This window comes from Cheilinus undulatus, linkage group 16 (genome assembly GCF_018320785.1).
Source record: "Cheilinus undulatus linkage group 16, ASM1832078v1, whole genome shotgun sequence".
NCBI classification, from domain to species: domain Eukaryota; kingdom Metazoa; phylum Chordata; class Actinopteri; order Labriformes; family Labridae; genus Cheilinus; species Cheilinus undulatus.
The window spans coordinates 6149071-6171214 of NC_054880.1; the positions used below are offsets into that span (position 1 = coordinate 6149071).

The 22144-nt window shown below is 37.8% G+C and overlaps 2 protein-coding genes across 3 annotated transcripts; one reads left to right on the forward strand and one right to left on the reverse strand.

The window, feature by feature from the left end:
• The first annotated feature begins 757 nt into the window (after positions 1 to 757).
• On the forward strand, positions 758 to 10152 carry LOC121523772 (gastrula zinc finger protein XlCGF26.1-like). 2 transcript variants are annotated; one of them, XM_041808804.1, is made up of 3 exons: positions 758 to 1009; positions 5746 to 5784; positions 7373 to 10152. In XM_041808804.1, exons 1-3 carry the CDS (start codon positions 979 to 981, stop codon positions 9352 to 9354), a joined length of 2052 nt encoding a protein of 683 aa, XP_041664738.1. In that variant the 5' UTR covers positions 758 to 978; the 3' UTR covers positions 9355 to 10152. The 2 variants fall into 2 exon arrangements, with proteins under 2 accessions (XP_041664738.1, XP_041664739.1); XM_041808805.1 differs by lacking the exon at positions 5746 to 5784.
• A 3373-nt stretch (positions 10153 to 13525) lies between these two features.
• Positions 13526 to 19294, reverse strand: LOC121523843 (oocyte zinc finger protein XlCOF6.1-like). The gene is made up of 2 exons (XM_041808899.1): positions 19058 to 19294; positions 13526 to 15786 (listed from the first exon to the last, which is right to left on the reverse strand). Exons 1-2 carry the CDS (start codon positions 19086 to 19088, stop codon positions 14543 to 14545), a joined length of 1275 nt encoding a protein of 424 aa, XP_041664833.1. The 5' UTR covers positions 19089 to 19294; the 3' UTR covers positions 13526 to 14542.
• Positions 19295 to 22144: the final 2850 nt, after the last annotated feature.

A 22144-nucleotide genomic window follows, 5' to 3' on the forward strand; every position in this document is an offset into this window, starting at 1 on the left:
AAAATGTTATATACAAATGAACAAACTTGAACAATGTTAACATCAAAGATAGTCAACAATTACAGTATGAGAAAGAGTAGAGCGCTTGGTGTGTCATATTTGATAAAAGGAGTTGATCCAACAGACTGTTTTTGAAGCTGCAGTTCGGTGTTAATTTTGGCAGCTATTTTCCATTTTAGTTTTAGTCTTTAAATCAGTATTCCCCAACCATTTTTCCTCTGAGCCCTCCTTACATGCACCTAAGAAAAGCAGTGCCCCCCCCCCCAGGACTCAAGAGAGAAGAAAAAGTGACACACTGCCGCCAAAAATCAACAAAGATTTGAATTGTTTCACTGATAAAACCATAAAAAGAGGCCTATGCATGCTTTTCTCATCTAAAGACCTTTGTATAAACTACTTAATAACTGTTTTATCATGGTTTTAGTCAATATTTGCAAATCTATTGCAGGCTGCAGTTTGAAACTCCCATACTCTTCTTAAGATCCCGAGAGATTTAGTAAACTTTTAATGGCAAAACCCATGTGTTGCTGAGTCTGTGAACCTGTTGATAAAACTTTGATAATCTTTTTCTCATTTCCAATGTCGTATTATTATTATTATTATTATTATTATTATTATTATTATTATTATAGTTTTAGTTCTATTTTTTATTATTATAATTGGTTGATCACGGTACTCTTGGATTACTCTGGTCCACATTCCAACACAGTAGGTGGCGGTAATGCACCTTTACGCTGATTGTCACCCGCCAAAAAGTAAAAGAAGAAGAAGAAGCTCCAGTCCTGCCAGGGGTCTCGTATATCCGTGTTTTTAACCTGTAGTCATTAGTGTTTTAAAAACACTCCACATCCAGTTTAAGAGAACCATCAACGTGTATCCGAGTATAAAACAAACCCTAAAACAGCGACACAAACCGGAGCGACACCAACGACGAGAAGTGTGCTAACGGAGCTAGCCTGGGAGCTAACGGCAGTTAGCATGGAGGACATAAAGAACAACATCAGCGGAGGTAAAGAGAAAAGTAGGATAAGAATGAAGCAACTAAAGGAGCAGACTGGACAGAGAAAAGTGCTGTCTGGACTTATATTATTGAGCTAAGTGAGTGTTCCTTGGCGGGAGTGTTTATGCTAAGGCCTTGTCTTCCGTCTTATAATCTAGGATGATTGTGTGTGAATTTGGGCTCCTTTTGAACCCTTTTTGATTAGGAAGGTTCCCAACTGAAGGGAATGATCCAGATGTTTGTGTTCTCTAAATCAGGGGTGTCAAACTCAGTCACAGCAGGGGCCGAGAGACTAGCAGGGTCAACATTCAGCCAGAAACCGTCGACCCCATTTTCCCCAGTAATGAATTAAACTAAAAACAACTAAGCTCTGATAATAAACGATTCTTGTGATTCAAAAAAGTCTAAATGATAATCTAAAGTCTCATAATCTGAGATATCCACCTTATTCCTGCGGCCGCTTCAGTAAAACTGAATATGGGTGAAACTTCCGGTGCCAAAGCGGAAGTACACTAAATACATGCATTCTAGTACAGCAGCTAACATATGATGCTAACAAACAAAGACAGTTGTTTTGATATGGATTCACCTCAAATTTGTAAATATTGATATGTTTTTGTAATCACATGTTCACACTCTTTAAATAAGGAGGATACCACATTATTCCTGGGGGGTCTACTGTAGCTACGAATGTGGGTCGAACTTCCGGTACAGTAACAATAATAGCAAAACGCGATTCTTCCAAGGGCTTACTAAAGTGTTTTAGCGTCCACAGTGGTTGTTCTGAAACAAACATTTACTGCAATAAACACTGCTTTATTTTGTTCAATCAATATGAGCTCAAATTTTTTAATGATATTTTCTGTAATGCTCAGTACCTGTTGCTTCGTTCGTGGTATTAATTGTGACAAAGTTAAACATGTCTCTCACAACAGTGTTTTAAACATGCTCTTCACTGTCTGAGTGCATCAGTCGTGATTCTTTCAGTATTAATTTATTATTAATTCTTAATATAAAACTTGACATTTACCAAACTGAAGAGCTGGCAGCTTGAGTCATGGATAATCTGATCAATATAATTCCCACATTTTAAGAGCGTTTAGTTGGTGAACTAAGAATTTCAGCAACCCCACAAACTAGAAATTAATCTGAAGGTGGTGTCCAAGCTCATTAAACAAAACGTGATCGTCTCTTTCTATACTAACATGAAGCCAATAAAGTTAGCTAAATATGCTTGTCTAGGTTATCTGTGGTAATGTCCTCACTTAGTACTCTTTAGTCGAGGGTGGAGAAATAATAATGTTATCTCTTTTGAGGTGAAGCTGTCGAAGTTTACATAATTTGGTATCCAAATTGCTCTAATAATCACTTTCAATGTCTCGTTTCTATGCAAGTCCCATTTAATAATAATAATACATTTTATTTATAAGCCCCTTTCTCAACACTCAAGGTCACTTTACAGATAAAGTTAGACAGAACGGACCGGAAGTTGCGCCCATATTTCATGCAGAGAATTATAGGGGCTAGGAATAAGGTAGATAAGTCAAACTTATTAGTACTAAAGGTCAAAGCCTGGCATTATAAGTCAAAATTATGCCTTTAAAGGACAATTATATGGGACAGAAAGTCGAAATCATGAGTCAGCATGTCAGAATGTTGTATAAAATTCAGAAGTTTGAGTCTCAAAGGTCAAAATATGAAATAAAAGTCAAAAACACAAGTTTAAGTGTGTTTTGCACTACATCAAACATGAGTAGATGTATGTGTATATCCTGGCATGTGTATGTATATAGCTATACAGTGCTTAACAGATGTGTTAGACCACCCTAACCCTAACCAAAGTAAGGTTTATGCCACAGCTGCCCTAAATTAACAGTGTTGGTAATTACCAAAATCATTTTTTATGTTTCTGCAATGGTTAATACACCAATATGTAGAAGCTCTTTAACCCAAATGATATTTTTAATGCTAAAATAGAATTATTATTGTTATCCATTAATTTTCAAATTTACTGATTTACAAAAAAAAACAACTGAAAAAATAGTAAAGCACATTAATACTTTCTGATTAATATGTCAAATTATAGTTATTTACTGTCATTCCTGAACAGAAAAATGAGTTTTAGTGGTTGAATGTTATGCTCGATTCATTTCTGACTTCTCAGAGAAGCCCAGTGAGCCGGCTCAAATTTGGGTGAATTCAGTTTGAAATTCCTCATTCCTGTTCAAAATGGTAAAATGTGGAGAGCTTACTGAAAATGAAAGAGTCCGCATTAAAGCACTTCATGATGCTGGATGGTCTCTGAGACAGATACGACAGGTGGTGTATGTATGTATAAGCTTGTATAAGGACACTTGTATATAACCTCCCACAGTCCCAAAGATGCTGCAGCAACCTTCCCAAATGTGTATTTTCTTCAGTCTCAAACTGCTTATTAAATTTATTATTTTCATGATGTTTAATGTTTACCTTGATATTTAGCCCCCCTCAAATTAATACTATACACACTGTGAGTGTGTGTTTTATTTATAATCTAGCCTTAGTCCTTCCAAAATTGAATGTGTACACATGTAAATAGTATTGTTACTGTTATGATTATCAATAAGTTTAGTCATATTGTATTAAAGTATTGTTTGCACATTTATCTTCTTACTCTGCTTGCCTTGTCTGCCTCCTGTTGAGCTGATGGAATTACCAAATTTCCCCCCAGTGGCAGTGTTCATTTTGTCGACTAAAAATGTTTGTCAAAAGCCTTTTTCTATGACAAAAACTAGACTAAGACTAACAAAAATAGATCTGTGATGACTAAAACTGACAGAAACTAAGTTTAGTTTTTCTTAAAATGACTAAAACTAGACTAAAATACAATGTAGTTTTGGTTGGGCATTCAAAATCTGTGATGTTTTGTCCATGTTTTATGTGTTATTGTTAAGCGTCCTTGGGTTTCTTGAAAGGCGCTATATAAATTCAAGATATTATTATTATTGTTATTATTATTATTATTATTATTATTATTATTATTGTATTTCTCCACTGTGGGTAAATCTTTCTAAAAACAATACATCCGTGTCTATTCTGTCTCTCAGCTGTAGAAAGCAGGGACCCCAGGTTTGACAGAGAGCAGAGAACACACTACCATGATTTGGTACCAGATTTAGACAAGAAAATAAATGCTTGGACTAAAAGTAAAAACTAAAATGTGAGGACTTTTTATGGACTTTAATTAGACTAAAACTAAAAAGGATAGAAATAACTAAAATGTGACTAAAGTTAAAATGCATTTTATTTAAAGTCTGAAACTAAGGCTGTAATTAAAAATAGCTGCTAATATTAACACTGCTCTGATGGGGGACCAGTAAAAGTTTATCTTATCTTATCTTATCTTATCTTATCTTATCTTATCTGTTTGATTGGGATATACAAAATTACTAATTTGAAATGAAAACACAATTTTTTTTTTTCCACATTCCTGAATCTTCATCTTACTATTTTTAGTCTTTACTTTTTCTTATGACATAACAAGGATATTTTTTCAAGGTTATGTTTTGGTTTTAATACTGCAGCCCTCATACCAGTGGGCCAGTTCTAATAATATGATATGATCTTGTGGACCAGGTATAACTGCACCAAGGGCTGGGTTTGACACCTCTGATCTAAGTGATGAGGAAAGGAGCGCCACTGCTTCCTTTGTCTTCTTCTTTTACAGAGAATACTCTGGTTGGTATACACAGTATTTTTTAAACTGATAGTTTCCTACTCCTGATGGCTGATGACCAATAAGAATTGATCTTTTTTTTTTTTTCAACTGTTGATTTTAAAAAGAAGTTCAAGTATTTCTGCACATCTGGGGGTAAGGAGGGATGTATGTAGTAAAATATTTAAAACTAATTCTACTTGACATCACTCATGTTTACATCAAAAACTAAAGAACAATTCTGAATTTACAACTGGAGCTTAATATTTCTAAGGAAAAGGAAATGGTCATAGATTTAAAGAGCCCATGCTCCAAACCATGAACCTACAGTGATTAAAAACCACACTGTTGTCCAGAGCTATAAATCTCTTGGAACAATTATTGACTCCAAACTGAGCTTTAGGAGGAACTGTGAGGCAAAAAGGAACACCAGCGCCTACTTTGTCTGAGGAAATGTGCTTGTTTTCACATTGATACAACTCTGATGATTTTATTCTTTCAAGCTTTTATTGAATCTGTCTTGTCTTTCTTTCCCTTGTTTCGTGATTTGGTAACTTGCGTTTTTCAAACAAAAATGCTCTTAATCAAGTTGTGAAGTAGGCGAGCAACAACTCGACCTGTCAGATCTTTATTCTTCACAGCTGCAGCGCAAGGCCAACTTTGTTCTTCATGACTGTCCTCATCCTTTGAATTCAGAGTTTCTTTAGTTAGGTCATCGTTTTGTTGCTCCTAAAGGGAGAACTAAATGCCAGACTGTAATACCTCAGCTATTGCATTCCTCAGCAAATCTAGCACGTGATGATGCACTCTAACTTTTTATGTTAGCAAGTCTTCAAAAGAGCTTTAGTATTTTTTCAAGTATTATTTAAAAATGTATGTCACTTTATCATGAGATGGTTTAGATCATTGACATTTGTTTTAACAATTGAATGTTTGTTTTTAATGTATTCCGTCTGTGTCCTAAATCATGAATCAGTGTTATTTGTTCTGTTTGTCTCTGGAATGCTGAACTCCTAACCTGAAACACATCCATCTGGAAAACCTTCGACAGACAGGGAATGGGCAGAGGCTTTGAAAAAAAACTCAGAAGGTGACTGGATGAACGTTCTGTCTGTCACATCTTTACAGGCCAATCAGAGCACCAAGACACGTGATGTAGCCACTACTGAGGTGCGCATGCGCAGCTACCCAGGAATAAACTCCATATAGAACTACATAACATGAACCATGGCGACTGTAGACATTTCAGTACATGACTTTTGTCGTTTTTGAAAAGAAAACAACTCACTGCTGTTCTTTGTTCTTCTTTTAATGAAGAAATGTCATCAAGTTCTGATAAAACTGGCGCTTTACTAGCATCCATACTAATGTCTTCTGTCATAACGCCCCGGCCTCTTGTTGCTGCTTGCTTAAGTCACGACTCCACTGTGCCTGAAAGTACTGCCCCTCTTCGCTGATTGGTCCTGTCACTTTCTAACTGGGCCCAAACGGTTCAGACGGGAGCTTTACAAGATGGATTTACCAGTGAGAAACACAGAAATGAGCATATCCATCTGCTTTACAAGGTCACTGAACTCCTGTCTGCATAACAAATTTACCTGTTGGGGTAATACAGAGGAACCTTGAATCTTGAACCTTTAACAAGTCGATTATGCATTATCCCATTTAATACATGGAACATTTTCATCAATTATTCATTTTCAAGGGCATGAAGGGAAAAAAACACAGTGTAACAGTGTTAAAAACCATTTTAATTAGTTAGTTGTGGTTTATTTCCAACCTGCAAAGTAAAATTACAGACAGAATGAAGGGGAAAAAAATTGTCAGTCATCCATACATGAAAAATAAACAGAGGCAAAGCAAAAACCAAAATTACCAAATTATTTGGTTACACATCTGAAAGGAAGGGGAAGAATTGCAAATAACCAAGTGATAGATTATTATTTAGCTTCCTTGTCATTAAAAAATATGATTTCTTTATTAGCTCTATTGGACTTATTGGCCCTCATTTATCAAACTTGCATAGAAAATAGCACAGATTTGGGTGTAGAAATTATCTAACCATAAGGTCCACATGTGATTTTTTAAAAACATGCATCTGGCCGATAACAATGTATAACTGAGCGGGTGTTAATAAATGTGTTGGCTGGAAACATTCCTGTTGTAAATAACACACCCCTAGATATTCATGATTCAGAGTTTATGACATGGAGATACCCAAAACAGCAAAATCACCCTCTCCCTCTATCATTGATTCAGTCTACAGGTCAGAAGCATTGGAAAATTAATCAGTTGTTGTTTTTCAGCCTGGAAAGTGACATTAAAGTAATCAGAAACACTGCATGTGGAAGGAAATCCCATTGGACAACTGAACTCTGTTATTAGAATATTTAGGCCCCATGCACCGACCAAGAGTCAGCGTTCATTTTGGCAGCAGAATCATGCTGGTCCATCAAGCAGGGGCTCCGCTGGGGCCAAAAAACTGAGATAGGTAACTGGATCAGAGTTACATGCATGAAAATTTGTAAAAAATATATATCATGATTAGATGGGGAAAAAAATGTCTTTTGGGTCTACCCTTGATAATGAACAAACTGTATGTGTGTGAGTAAATATATGTAATGCGAACTGATCACATTTTTCAAAAAATTGAAAGTGTGTTTGATTTTTCTCCACAGATGTCCAGCAGCTGATAATTAAAGATGAAGAGGTTTTCCATGAGCAGCAAGAGAGGAGCTCCAGTCTGAACCGGGAGGAGCCACCAGGACCAGCACACATTAAAGAGGAACAGGAGGAACTGTGGATCAGTCAGGAGAAACAGCAGCTTCAAGGAACAGAGGAGGCTGATATCAGCATGTTCACGTTCACTTCTGTCCTTGTGAAGAGTGAAGGAGAAAATGGAGAGAAACCTCAGACCTCACAGCATTTGAAAACAGAAGCTGATGGAGAGGACTGTGGAGGTTCAGAATCAGCCAGAAACTTTAGGGCAGACAGTCATTTACATTCAGTTACTCCTGAGGAGACTTCACATCTTTCTGGATCTGAGACTGATGACAGTGGTGATTGGGAGGAGAGGGATGAACTTCAGGGAGGTTTAAATGATCTACAAAACAGAGAAAAAGCAGTAAAAGATATAAAACATTACAGTGGACACACAGCCTCTGAATGTGCTCAAAGCTTTGGACAGAAGAAACAACAGAAGCAGCACCAAGGGGAGAGACCATTAAATTGTTCAGTTTGTGGTAAAATATACCAGGGTAAGAAAAATTTAAGGTGCCATATGTTGCGTCATTCATCAGAAAAACCATTCAGCTGCTCCGTTTGTAATAGAAGTTTTACCCTGAAAATACAGATGGTGAGGCACATGAGAGTCCACACAGGAGAAAAACCATTTAGTTGTTCAGCTTGTGGTAAAACTTTTTCTAGAAGTGAAAGTCTGATGGCACATTCTCACGTCCACACAGGGGAGAAACCGTTTAAGTGTTTAGTCTGTGGTAAAAAATTTTCTCGACATGTACAACTGAGAAGACACACAGTTGTCCACACAGGGGAGAAACCCTATAAGTGTTCAGTTTGTAGTAAAAGTTTTTCTTGCCGTGCGTATCTGAACCAACACTCTGTTGTCCACACAGGGGAGAAACGTTTCAGTTGTTCAGTTTGTGCTAAAAGTTTTTCTCAATATGGAAATCTCAGACAACACTCCATTATCCACACAGGGGAAAAACAGTTTAGTTGTTCAGTTTGTGGTAAATGTTTCTCTGCACGTGGAAGTCTGAAAAGACACTCTGTTGTCCACACTGGGGAGAAACTTTTTATTTGTTCAATATGTGGGAAAGGTTTTTCTCAACGTGAAAATCTGATGGCTCATACTGTGATCCATACAGGAGAGAAACAGTTTAGCTGTTCAGTTTGTGGCAAAAGTTTTTCTTTCAATGCAAGTCTAAGAAGACATTCTGTTCTCCACACAGGGGACAAACCATTTAGTTGTTCAGTTTGTGGTAAAAGTTTTTCTCGAAGTGAAAGTCTGACAGCACATTCTGTCCTCCACTCAGAGGAGAAACCATTTAGTTGTTCAGTCTGTGGTGAAAAATTTTCTCGACAAATACAGCTGAGAAGACACTCTGTTGTCCACACAGGGGAGAAACCCTACAGTTGCTCAGTTTGTAGTAAAAGTTTTTCTCAACTTGAGTATCTGAGGAAACACTCTGCTCTCCACACAGAGGAAAAACCCTACAGTTGTTCAATCTGTGCTAAAAGTTTTTCTCAACTTGACTATTTGAGGAAACACTCTGTTCTCCACACAGGGGAAAAGCCATTTAGTTGTTCTGTTTGTGGTAAAAGTTTTTCTCAAAATGGAAATCTTAGGGCACATTTATCTGTTCATGCAGTGGAGAAACCGTTTAGCTGTTCAGTTTGTGGTGAAAAATTTTCTCGACAAATACATCTGAGAAGACATTCAGTTGTCCACACAGGGGAGAAACCCCACAGTTGTTCAGTTTGTGATAAAAGTTTTTCTCAACTTGAATATTTGAGGAAACACTCTGCTGTCCACACAGGGAAAAACCATAAATCATTTCGTTGCAGTGTTTGTGATAAAACATTTACTCAGTTGAAAGTTGTCAAAAATCACAAGTGTGTTAGTAAAAGCAGCAAAAATTAAGTCAAATCCAAAGGTACTCATCTAATGCAACCAGGGATGTTCTGGGAAAGAAATTCACCAGAGCTCTGAGATAATAGTAACTCTAATAGTAAGGCATATGCTTCACACGCAGAAAGTAGTATTTAATGAAATTTCCCATACAAACAGTATGCTAACTCACAATTCCTGAACCACTTTGCGCCTAATGTACGCTGCTGTACTCTAATGCAGTGGTTCTGAAGTGATATGGCTAGGCACACTAATCTGGTAAAGCTAGATGAGGCATGGGAATTTGTACAACTGTGTGTTCTAACTACTACTAATCAGTTTGCTTCCCACACTTAGACAGCTGTTTTTAATGGTCAACCTTTATTTTTTCTGTGTATTTCCATTGCCCTTATTTGCACTTTTTCGCACCTTTTGTAACATTTTTTTGCTACCTTTAATCCATCTCCACTGCTTTTAGCCCACTACTAATTTTTCTAGCCACTATTATCCTGTTTTTGCCCCTTTTCATCGGTTTTAGCCACTTTTATCTTGTTCTTTGCCATTTTCCCCCCTTTTCGTCCATTTAAGGTGCTTTTTGCCAATAAACACCACTTTCCTCCATTTTCCCACCTTTTTTGCCCTTTTTTGTCACTTTTGGACCACCTGTGACTCATTTTTTTGACTTTGCACCCACATTTTGCCAATTTTCACACAGTTTTGTCCATTATATACCTATTTTGCTCCTATTTCACCACTTTTTTGCCGCTTTTTGACCATTTTTGCCACCTTTCCCTTAGTTTTATTGCCACTTTAACCCATTTTTGCCACTTTTCTCCCATTTTTGCCCTTTTTCATCAGTTTTAGCAACTTTCGTCTAGTTTTTTTGCAATTCTTTGCACATTTAAGCTTCTTTTTGCCATTTGATGCCACTTTCCCCCCATTTTCCCACCTTTTCACAGCATTTTGCCCACGTTTACTCACTTTTCACTCATTTTTTTGCCACATTTTTACTGCTTTTGGACCACGTGTACTCAATTTTGTGTGGCTTTGTGCCCAATGTTTCCTTTTTTTTACTCAGTTTTGTCCATTGTATGCCTGTTTTTCCCCTTTTCACCCTTTTTTTGCTGCTTTTTTGACCATTTTTTCCACCTTTCACTTATTTTTATTGCCACTTCAACCCATTTTTGCCACTTGTCACAGTTGAGATTATGGCTCTTGCAAAGGCATTATTTCAACAATTTGGCTCTTTGGTTGAGCAGGGTAGAGTAACACTGGCTTAAATAGTCTAAAAGCAGGAAGATCATACAGTTTACAGGCAAACCATTCATTCATTCATTATTGTAGTGTAACACAACCCATTTTAGATTTTGCTATATGCAGTTAAAAGAAAGGAAATTTAAGTGTGACCGTAGAGTTTGGCAGAAAATCTGTCCCAGATAACGGGGCCTCCATATCTGATAGAGGACTATCCAAGGCTAGATCTGCAGAATGGACTATGAAGAAGACCAACAGACCTGGTCTGATAACAATGGATCTCAGACCTAGTTACAAAAAAGTAAATGAAGTTTTCAGGAAGCAAATTAGAGAGGAACTGAAAAACAAACGTGCCAGTTTGCAGTATATTTATGTCAAATATGTTTTATAGTTGCAGGTTTTGAAATAATTGAGCAGTATGACATTCCGGTTTGAGCAGTTGATGATTCTAACAGATTTTTCTGCAGTAGAAAAATGGAATATAGATTCCAAACCAAAGGTCCGGAACATCATAACGTCTAACTTGAGTTAGTATGATATGTGGATCTGGGTGTGCTTTCAGGGACTTCTTGCACTGATAAAATATGAAAATTCATTTCCTTTAATGCTGTTTATTTTATTTGAAACCCATTTTTTCATTTAAACAAAGTAACACATAACAGAAGTAAAAGTGGAAAGAATAATTTGATTGTCATTTTAAAGCTAATTTACAAAATTTATTACTCCATAAATTCTTAAAATAATTATTTTCTTTTTCTTCTCTTTTCTCTTTCTGTTTTCCTCTCATATGAATGCAGCGGTTCAATGTTTACTGCCTGGAATACAGACAGTTTATTGGCTGAGTAGCGTCATGTCAGATGGCTTAACTTACATGCAATTGGTCCATGCACTTCCAGTACCGTAAATCCTAGAATAGCTGCCGGTTAAAATAGAAGTGCCCCGACAATTTTAAAGTTCCCTTTAAATCTAATGATTGTAGGTCCAAGTCCAGGTCCGTATCGGATGGCATCTAGGTCCGGACCCAGGCTACGGTCTGCCAGTTAGTCACCCCTGCTGTATGTAGTCACAAATTACAAGGTGCTTCAGCCTGGAATAGTTCGGCCGTTCAGGAGTCGTCCTGAACCTCCTGATGGTCACATCAACCCTGACAGTGACCATGAATGTGACGGGTAGAGTCTTACAGTTGCTGTTTTAAAATGTGATTGAAATTTGAATTTCTCAATGTTTTTCAAAGAACACAAAATTCATGGAGATGAAGGGCTTTCTAAATGTTTAACAAGTATCTTATATGGTAAACATTTGGTCTGTAAACAGTTTCACTGATGAAGTTACCTTTAGATCTGGTCAGATTTAACAGGCCTGTCTCCATACAGCAGTCAGATGTTACATAACTGTCAATATAGAGTTGTTAATTTTTGTAATTATTCTTCAATTTGTCATTGTTGCTTTTGTATAACAATAAACAATCCGCTGTTTACCAAGACATCGCTCTCTTCCTTTTGACTTGACTCATTTGATTCCTTCTTGCAAGATACATATAACTGGAAACAAAATGCAAGCATCATCAAAGTGAAAGTAGGAGTGTTAAGAACTTGGAAGAGTGTTGTTTCTCTTTGTCTCAGAAGCTCTAACGCAGTTTTACTCAACGCGTGGTTCTGGAGCCACATGTAGCTCTGTTGCAGTGATTTCTGGCTCTTTTTGTCTTAATTTGAACTATTATTCCCCCAGAAAACCTTAAAAACGTTGGCTTTAATTGTCAATCTTTATGTTTATGTATTTGCATATCCCTTATTTGCAATTTTTTTGTCCCTGTTTCTCTTTTTTTTGACACTTTTAATCCATTTTTGCTGCTTTAAGCCCATTTTTGACACATCTTTCTGGCCACTTTTATCCTGTTTTCAGTTATACTTGCCATCCTGGTTGTGATTTCAGTAGAAACATTAAGATGGTCTAAAAATATGGACTGGTTTTAAGTTTTATAGTTTAGATTTAACATGGATTTAGACTGGGGCTGGATGGTGGCGCAGGGGTTAGCGCTGTTGCCTCACAGCAAAAAGGTCCCTGGTTCACCTCCCAGCAAGGGCCTTACTGGGTGGAGTTTGAATGGCCTCCCCATTCTCTCCTGGTACTCCAAATTCCTCCCACCACCAAAAACATGCTCATTTGGTTGAAATATCAGAAATTGAGAACATTTCACTTATTTTTAGTCTGTAGGAGTTCAGTTTTAAGCAATCTCAGCTTAAAACCAGTATTTTTTATTTTTTTTTAAAGCCTTTTGAAGGGTTCTGCTGACTGACTTATTTCTGGATTTAACAATCTTATTTCGAAATATTTTATCAAGCCAAATTATCTCAATGCACTGGCAGATAATGTCACTAGTTTTGAGTGTCTTTTTTCTCAGATTAAGTGTTTTTATCTTAAATCAAGGCACCCATTTTTTGAAGTGCACAAGTATCTTGTGTTTGCTTCAAATTTTTTACTGAGCTGTGTTGTCTGCACATAACAGACATCAGTAATAGAACCCCGATCAAAAGATCACAACCATCACAACAGACCAAAGAGAGCACTGAATGTTTGATTAAAATCTATCACACCCTGCTGCTGCAGAGCTGATGAAGAAGACAGGAGTGTTTATCAGGCTGAAGTTTCAGTGAGAAAAGTTTAGGGGGAAAACAACAATGGTGTAATTATTTCAAACAGTGACAGATTAACCCAAAAAGCTGATTCTGCAATCGACATCGCTTTGGTGGATTGGATGATTGAAGTCTGAAGAAACAAGACACAGTGCCATTCAACAATTTATTCATTAACAAACAGGAGCCTCAGTGGTGGAAGAACCATACACAGCCACAACAGCCTCATGCTGGTCACCAGCCTGGTCACACACTGCAGTGGGATGTATCACATTCTTCAACCAGCATTTGTTGCCAATGTGGTTGTGTTGGTCACTTTGGCAAAAACCGCACGCCCAAGCTGATCCAACCAATGTTCAGTGGGGTTTAGGTCACGACTGCTGGCAGGCCATTCAATCCTCTTCACTCCATAACTCTGGAGGTAGTCTCTAAAAAACCCCGCTCTGTGGGGGTGAGCGTTGTCATCTTGGAGGATAGAGTTCAGTCCCAGACAGTGGAGATATGGGATTGCCACCGGTTGCAGAATCCCATTTCGATCTCTCTGCATTGGGACCACCTCAAATGATGATAAACCTCAATTTGTCAGTGAGGGAGATGCCCCCCACACCATCACACTGCCTCCACCAAAAGATGTTACTGTATCAATGCAGCAATCAGCATAGCGTTTTCCACATCTTCTCCACACTTTGACCCTATGGGCCAACTGCTGTAGGCAGAATCTGGACTCATCTCTAAACATAACTTTCCTCCACATGTTCCAATGCATGTGTTGTCGACACCAGCGCAAACAGGCCCGACCGTGAGGGGCAGTCATGGCAGTCCTATGAGACCAGAGATTGGCTGTGTACAGTCTGTTGAGGATTGTGTAGGCAGGGAGCAGTCAGCCATATTGACCTGCAAACCTTGAGTGCAACCTGTAGAAGACAGCAATGGCTCCTAAGTGCTGACAGGGTGAAAAACAGTCTTCTTGGGGTGTCGTCTTCTTGGGACGCCCACTTCGTGGCCTGTCTCTGACATCCCCACTATTACATGGAGCCTGGCCTTCAGTTTGGAGATGGTACTAGGGCTCACTCCAAATAACCACATCTTGGTTTTGTGGAACGCTAACTTTTAAAGCTGTCCTATCGCACAGGCCATATCCAATTCAGTCAGATGTAGCATGCCGATTCTTGGAGCTGATTATCAGCATTTTGTTTGTTAGTTTAAAAGTTTATTAATAAAATATTTAACACACAAAAGAAATTACAGTTTTTGAATCACATTCTAACAAAAAAATCTAAAACTTTACCCCTGTAACTTAAAGGTCACATTTGATGACCATCTAGAGATTTTACTTACTTTTTGCTGCCCTTACTAACACAGTTGTGTCGCTTCACAGACTGAAGTCGAGTGAATGTTTTATCACAAACTCTGCAACTGAAAGGTTTCTCCCCCGTGTGGACAACAGAGTGTGTTTTCAAATTTACAAGTTGAGAAAAACTTTTACCACAAACTGAACAGCTAAATGGCTTTTCCCCTGTGTGGACCACTGAATGTGTCCTCAGATGTACATTTCGAGAAAAACTTTTACCACAAACTGAACAACTAAACGGTTTCTCCCCTGTATGGACAAGCAAGTGTTTTTTCAGACTTGCGTGAAAAGAAAAACTTTTCCCACAAACTGAACAACTAAATGGTTTCTCCCCTGTGTGAACAACAGAGTGTATTGCCAGATTTCCATGTTGAGAAAAACTTTTACCACAAACTGAACAGCTAAATGGTTTCTCCCCTGTGTGAATGAGGCTGTGTTTTCTCAGATTTCCATGACAGGAAAAACTTTTACTACAAACTGAACAACTAAAAGGTTTCTCTCCTGTGTGGACTCTCATGTGGCTCAACATCTGTACTTTCCACATGAAACTTTTCTGACAAACTGAGCAGCTGAAACGATCCTCTCCTGAATGACGTAACACATGTAATCTTAACTTTGTCTTATCCGGGTATCTTTTACCACAAACTGTACAACAGACTGGTTTCTCTCCTTTGGACTTTTTCTGTTGTTTCTTTTGTCCACAATTTGGAGCAGATTCAGAAGCGCTAAAGCCGTTACATTTCATATCACTAAGAGGTCTGTTTTTATTTTGCTGTGGGTTTAAACCTTCCTGAGGTTCATCACTCTCCTCCCAATCAGCACTGTCATCAGTCTCAGATCCAGAAAAATGTGAAGTTTGATCAGGAGTTAGTCTGTTTGGATTAAAGTCTCTGTCTCCATCTGATCTTCCACACTCCTCTTCTTCATCTTCTGTTTTCAAATCCTCTCTGTCTCTGCTCTTTTCACTTTGGTTTTCATCAAACTGTGAGGTCTGAGGTTTCTCTCCATCCTCTTCCTCACTCTTCACAAGGACAGGAGTGAATGTGAACATGCTGATATCACCTCCCTCTGCTCCTTGAAGCTGTACTCTCACCTGACTGATCAACAGATCCCCCTGTTCCTCTTTTATGTATGCTGGTTCTGGTGGATACTCCTGGCTCAGACTGGAGCTCCTCTCCTGCTTCTCAGGGAGAATCTCCTCATTTTTTACCACCAGATACTGGACATCTGAGGGGGAAAAAAAGAAAAAAGTTTTTATATGTAATTTGTTTTAATGTTTGGAAGTCATTCATCATCAAAAAGTGTATTTTGAACTTTGCATCTCAGAATTTATGAGAGGCTTGGATGTGGAGTAAAAGAAGGTTAGGCTCTAGGTTCCTACTCACCTCTTTCATTGATATTTTAGTGATAGTGTGGCTGCTTTTGAAGTCAGGGATTGATAGAAATATGATCCTCTCTGTAGACACCTCATTTAAAATATGTGCACAAAAATGTGATGATTCTCGAATTTATAGAAGTTTGACTATTTTAATGAAATCTTTGGATGAAAACTTTTACAAGATAAACTATTTTTTTAGATATATATAAACCCTAAGAATATGTTTTAAATTACACTGTTGCCACTTCATAAGAATTTAAGCACATTTTAATCCATTTTTATCATTTTCCCACCAATTTCAACACATTTTTGTCAGTTAAAAACCTGTTTTTGCCCATTTAAAACTCTTTTCACCACTTTTTTCTCTGTTTTTGCCCTTCTAAACCAAATCTTGCCTTAAGCCTAATGTTCCCTCTGTTGACCTATTATTGCCACTTTAAGCCCATTTTACCACTTTTTACACCTATTTTAACCACGTTTCACTAATATGCCCATTTTTGCCAGTTTAACCAATATCTGCCTATCTTTTTCTTTTTCATTTAAGACTTTTTGCCAGTTTATATTATTTTTCACCCCATTTCACTAAATTGCCACCCTTTTTTGTCTATTTGAAGCCTTTTCAGTCACTTTTTAACCCCCTTTTACCACTATTTATGCCCATTTTTGCCTTTTATATTCTCTTTTTTTGCAATTTTAATCTCATTTTTGCCACTTCTGACCTAATTCTTGTACTTTTAAAATCAAATTTCACCTCCTTTTCTACCATTATTTGCCATTATTAACCCATTTTTGCAATTTTTAACACATTTGAATTCTTTTCAAACAAAATAGATTTACATTTTTAAGAAGGCTATGTACTATAAAAACAATTTAAAAGATATTTGTTTCTTTGATAAGCCTGGTTATTACTTCTCCAAAGTCAAACTGTAAAACATGTGTTACTGGTTGTAATGTGATCCATGGCAATGCTAGTTTAAAAATACAGTAAGGCTGGCCACACACAAGACCATTTTCAAATCCAAAACCATTTTTAAAGGCCACAGACATATGGACAAATTGATATGATTTAATCCTCTGAGCACACAAACTGGACCACTGAGACCACACACCTGCCGATGACCTTGTCACATGATCCTGTGACCTCAGGATAATAAACACCTACATCTATTGATACCATTGGCTTGCTGTTCTCTCACCACAGGCTGTGCTACAGGCAGCATTCAGAGTCGAGTCCAAGGCAAGTACCCTTTACCTGAGTTCAAGCCCAAGTCGAGTCACAAACCCTCCAAATCAGGACTCGAGTCAGACCTGAGTCCTGGACTCGAGTACTACAACACTGGTTTCAGGTGCAGCAAAAATGATAAAACGAGGAAAAGCATCAAGATGAAACCTGGTCTGGAATGAAGGCACCATTGTGGGTGAGGGAAAGTACTGATGATCCGGCTGGTGATGATACCTGTCTGCTCACTCTCATTGGTTGTTGGTGCTCCTTTACAGGCAGTACGACCTAGAGTTGTAAATATCCAACATGTCTGATATTTAGGGTCCGGGAGACTACGACACAATTTGGAGCAGTAAAAAAAAAAGACCATGCTGACGTCACACACATGAGGATTATTCATACATATAATCGTTTGCGGCTAGGCTCCACTTGAGATATGCCCCCACGATCGTCGGGGGAGGGAAATCTTGTCTCAAATTGGACTTAAAATCCTGCTGTGTGTGGCCAGCCTGGCTCTATTCTCTGTGAGTGGATAAGTGATGAAAAATGATAAAGTTTATTAACAACCACTGGTGCAGCACCAGTGATTAATGATAAATTTTTATGTTACATTGAGATTAAGTTAATGTGCTTGTTGGTTATTTTAGGCTCTGAAGTAGTCTGTAACTTTTAAGAAGCATCCAGTAAAGTGAGCTTGAAGTTGAACGGAGCTCAAAATAAATGCAAAATAAATATTATCTAAAGCCGATCTTTTTTAGTTTAAAAGCACATGGACAATTCTGTATGATAATAGTTGCGGATTATTATTTTCATATTTCCCCTGAACGTTTGGGAAAAAGAGAGCGTGAGCTATTACCCACAGTGAGAGAGACGTGCTCACCTATGGAGACTGAAAACAATGTTTCAACTATAAAAAGCTCCCATCCCCTCTATAAAAGCTTTTTTATTCAACTTCTAGTATTTTGTTAGAGGATTGAGTAAGGCACCACAGTAAGGTGGGCATGCGTGCTGTAAAGTGCTGTTTGAGTCATGACAAAACAATACAAACTATACTAGCAGTGATATTCAGTGCTAGAGGATGCATAGTAAAGACTTTTACATGGAGCTACAACAGGGGTGTCCAAACTTTTCCCACTGAGGGCCACATATAAAAATATATGAGGAAGGAGGGGACACTTTTATATGCCTCATCCTGAGGATTGTAAAGTTGCATACCCAATCTTATGATGGTTAAGATATACTTAGTGATTAGGTATGCTTCAATGGCTAGTGAATGGCTGACAAGCCAATCATTTTACAGATTTCATGGGGCCCTGGTCAGCCCTGGCTACTACTGGTTCCATCAAGGCATTGTAAATCTAATACTGTTATTATGTTGGTTGCCAATATATTTTCCATTTTACAATGTTGTCTTCATTTAGTTCCAAACAACTCAAATCAATAAATTCTTCTTGTCAAAATGTTTGTTTACAGAATTAGCATGGTAGTACTGCCTGCTGAAACCAAGAAGTACAACACAGTCAGGCACAAGCTTCATGTTCAAATGTGGCCATATTTCATCTCATGTTTAGAGTTTGCTGCGGGCCAATCAAATATGGACCACGGGTCACAGTTTGGACACCCCTGAGCTACAGTCTTCGCATTTCCTGAGTTCCACCTGTGTAAAAGACAAATTTGACTGTCATTTATTCTGATATCAGAGATATTAGTGGTGATATCTCATCTCATGAGTCCTGGTCTACACAGATTTTGTAGTCTTTAGCATAAACATTCTCACATTAAAGCCAAGGAACACCTAACTTAGCTCAATATGGCCGTCAAATTCAGTCCAAAGCTGTCTCTCTGTCCCTTTAACTTCTTCTTTTGTTATTTAATTCTCATCACACTTTTCTCTTTACCTCTGTCATTGCTGTGTTTTTCTTCCTCCATGCTAACTGCTGTTAGCTTCCAGGCTAGCTCCGTTAGCACACGTCACTACGTTCGTACCATTCCGTAACTCCGTTAGCTGACGCAATCTTAAGGTTTGTTTTACACTGTCGTACTCTTAAAGTCTTCTCTTACTCCAAATGTAACGTTTTTAATATGGCACTAGTGACTACTCGATAATAAACCACGGAGACATGACTTCTGGTAGAACCGTAGAGCTTCCGTTGCTACTTTTTTTTATTTCCGGTAGACTAGCTGCATCACGGCACAATGCTGCCCCCTTCAGGTCAGCCTTAGTATCAAATTAAGGTAATTTTATTCAGGAGGGCAAAGCAGTAGAACAGTGTTACTCAACCCTGCTCAACCGAAGAGCCAAACTGTTGAAAAATACTAATGTAAGAGCCACAGTCTAAGTGGTGGCCAAAAATGGCCTGAAGTAGAAATAGAAACAAGTTAAAGGTGGACAAATGGTCCAAAAGTGGCAAAAACATAGCAAAAAGTCAGAGAAGGGTGACCAAAATGGGCAAAAGGCAGTCAAGAGTGTCCAAAAAGGGCAAAAAAAAAAAAAAAAGGAAAAAAGTGGTATTTAATGGAAAAACATATCTTAATGGGTGAAAGTGGTGAAAAAATGGTGATAAGGGGCAAAAATGGAAAAAAAAAAAAACGTCAAAAAGAAGTGGCAAAAATGGGCAAACAAAATGGCAAAAGGCAGCATAAATGGGTGAAAAGTGTCGAAAAGAAGTGGCAAAAATGGGCAAAAAGTTGGAAAAAAGTGGTATTTAATTCAAAGATAGCTTAATTTGGTGAAAAGTAGCAAAAAATGGTGAAAAAAGGCAAAAATGGGATACTTGAGACAATTTTTGACAATTAAAGCCTGCTGTATAAGTCTTGGAAGCAAAGTGATTAATGCGATTCATTTCTGAGGTCAAAGTTTCTCTTTTTAAATGTTTTCTGGGGGAATAATATTTCGAATTAAGACATAAAAGAGCCACAAATAATCACAGAAGAGCCACACGTTGAGTATCACCGCTGTAGAATAATGGTTCTCAGCTGGTGGGTCGGGACCCAAAATTGGGTTGTGGGGCTCTTTTCAGTGGATTGAGAACTGCTTTCAGGAAAAAAGGCAAAATATCTCTGATATTGAATCCCTAGGCAGACATCTATCCATATACTTAATTTAGCAGGAAAATTAGTACATTCTGATTGTTTACACTTATTTAGTTAGTTTTCCATGTTTCCTCAGTCCATGTTAAATGAGCTCTGGTCCAGAGAAGACGGCGGGGTTTCTGGATCCTGTTCATATATGGCTTCTTCTCTCCTTGATCAGCTTTAACTGTCATTTGTGGATGGCACGGCCAACAAGGATTTCCAGTACAGAATCCTGCCTGTTTTTAAAGCAGTGCTGCCTGAAGGACTGAAGATCATGAGTTTCCATTACTGGCATTCAGCCTTGTCCCTTGCTCACAGTGATTTCTCCAGATTCTCTGAATCTTTTGATGATATGGACTGTACATGATGGGATATTCAAAGTGTTCACAATTCTTTGTAGAGGAACATTTTTCTGAAATTTGTACAGAATTATCAGACCTAGCTTGGTGAACTTCTGCCCATCTTCACCCCTAAGAGATTCTGTCTCTTTAAAATGCTCTTCTTATAGCCAGTCACACTGCTGACGAAATGCAAAATGTTCCTGCAGCTGTTTTTCATTGGTGCCATTTATTTTTCCCTACCTTTCATTACCGCTTTCCTTCACTTTTTTACATGTTGCTGCTTTCAAATTAAAAATAAGCTAATATTTTGCATAAAATGGTCTCAATATCCGAAATGCCATTAATGTTAGGTCACTGTACATATAATAAAGAACAGTCTCACAAGGTTTTAACTGTTAAGGATTTTTCATTAGTTTTATTACAATTTCTTTTTCAAACTTAATCATTTTTTCCATCAAAATAATACATTTATCAAAGAAATAATAAATGTATATGTGCCCCCCCATACATAAGGAGGCAACCTTAGGGATTACAGGAGTAAAAATGCACTGTAAATGCAAAATTCAAAGGAATTGAAATAAAAAAGTTACCATGTCCAGACTTTGCAGTATCAGTACAGTTTTACAAGAAGACGAATGAAATCTCATTTCAGTATTTCTAGTAGTTAAAATCTCGTGTATGCAGAAAACATATAAAGAACCGGCCAGGGTCTCACAGTTTTAAGCTTTTGACACTATGTGAAAAATATAGACCAAGTTTTACTGTATTTCTCTTTTTACTCCAAGTTCAAAAATAACATTAGCTTGTGGATCATTTGAGTAAAAGTCTGAGGGGTCTTACTTTTTTAGTAGAGCAAAAAAAAAAAAAGATGACAGGCAATCAGAGATGTAACAGCTGTTGCATTTTAATAAAACAGCAGAACCTCATCCTTCACCTCACTGCAAAAATCAAAGTTAGGGGTTTAGGATGGTTTCACCACCTTCTGCTGAAAGAGAGTGAAAAAACCAAGGTGCAGAAATTACAGCTTGGCATGACTAAAACCTGTGACCAAGGTAGACTGGTACACTGACACTGGGGACATAGTGGGTCAACACTGGGATAAATCTTTGCCTTTATCTCATTTCAGCAGTGCAGCTGTGGAGCAACATGAACACGGATTACCAAACTAAACACAGAAAGATGACGTATGTAAGGTTTCCCAAGTGTTATCCACAAGACGTCCCCAATAATTACGTCCCAGGTTGTTTTAGATTTATCCCATATATGTGGAAGCTGGTTTTGGATCAAGTTGTTTAAAAAAAAAGAATCGATCCTTTCTTAGCCCTCAGGCCCTCCTAGAGCCCTTTTAGGGCCCTTTGATTCTATTTTTTGCTCTTACTTTGGCAGTTTTCATGCTAAGATGATGATATTTGACAAAGATGTTCATTTTTTTATGAATTTTTGAATTTTGAATTTTTTTCAACACAGCGTTGACAGAATTTTCCACTGTGTAGACAAAAAACTCACACTCTCCCTCCTAAAGCCCTTTCAGGCCTCATTGACTACTATTAAAACCACTTATTTTCATTC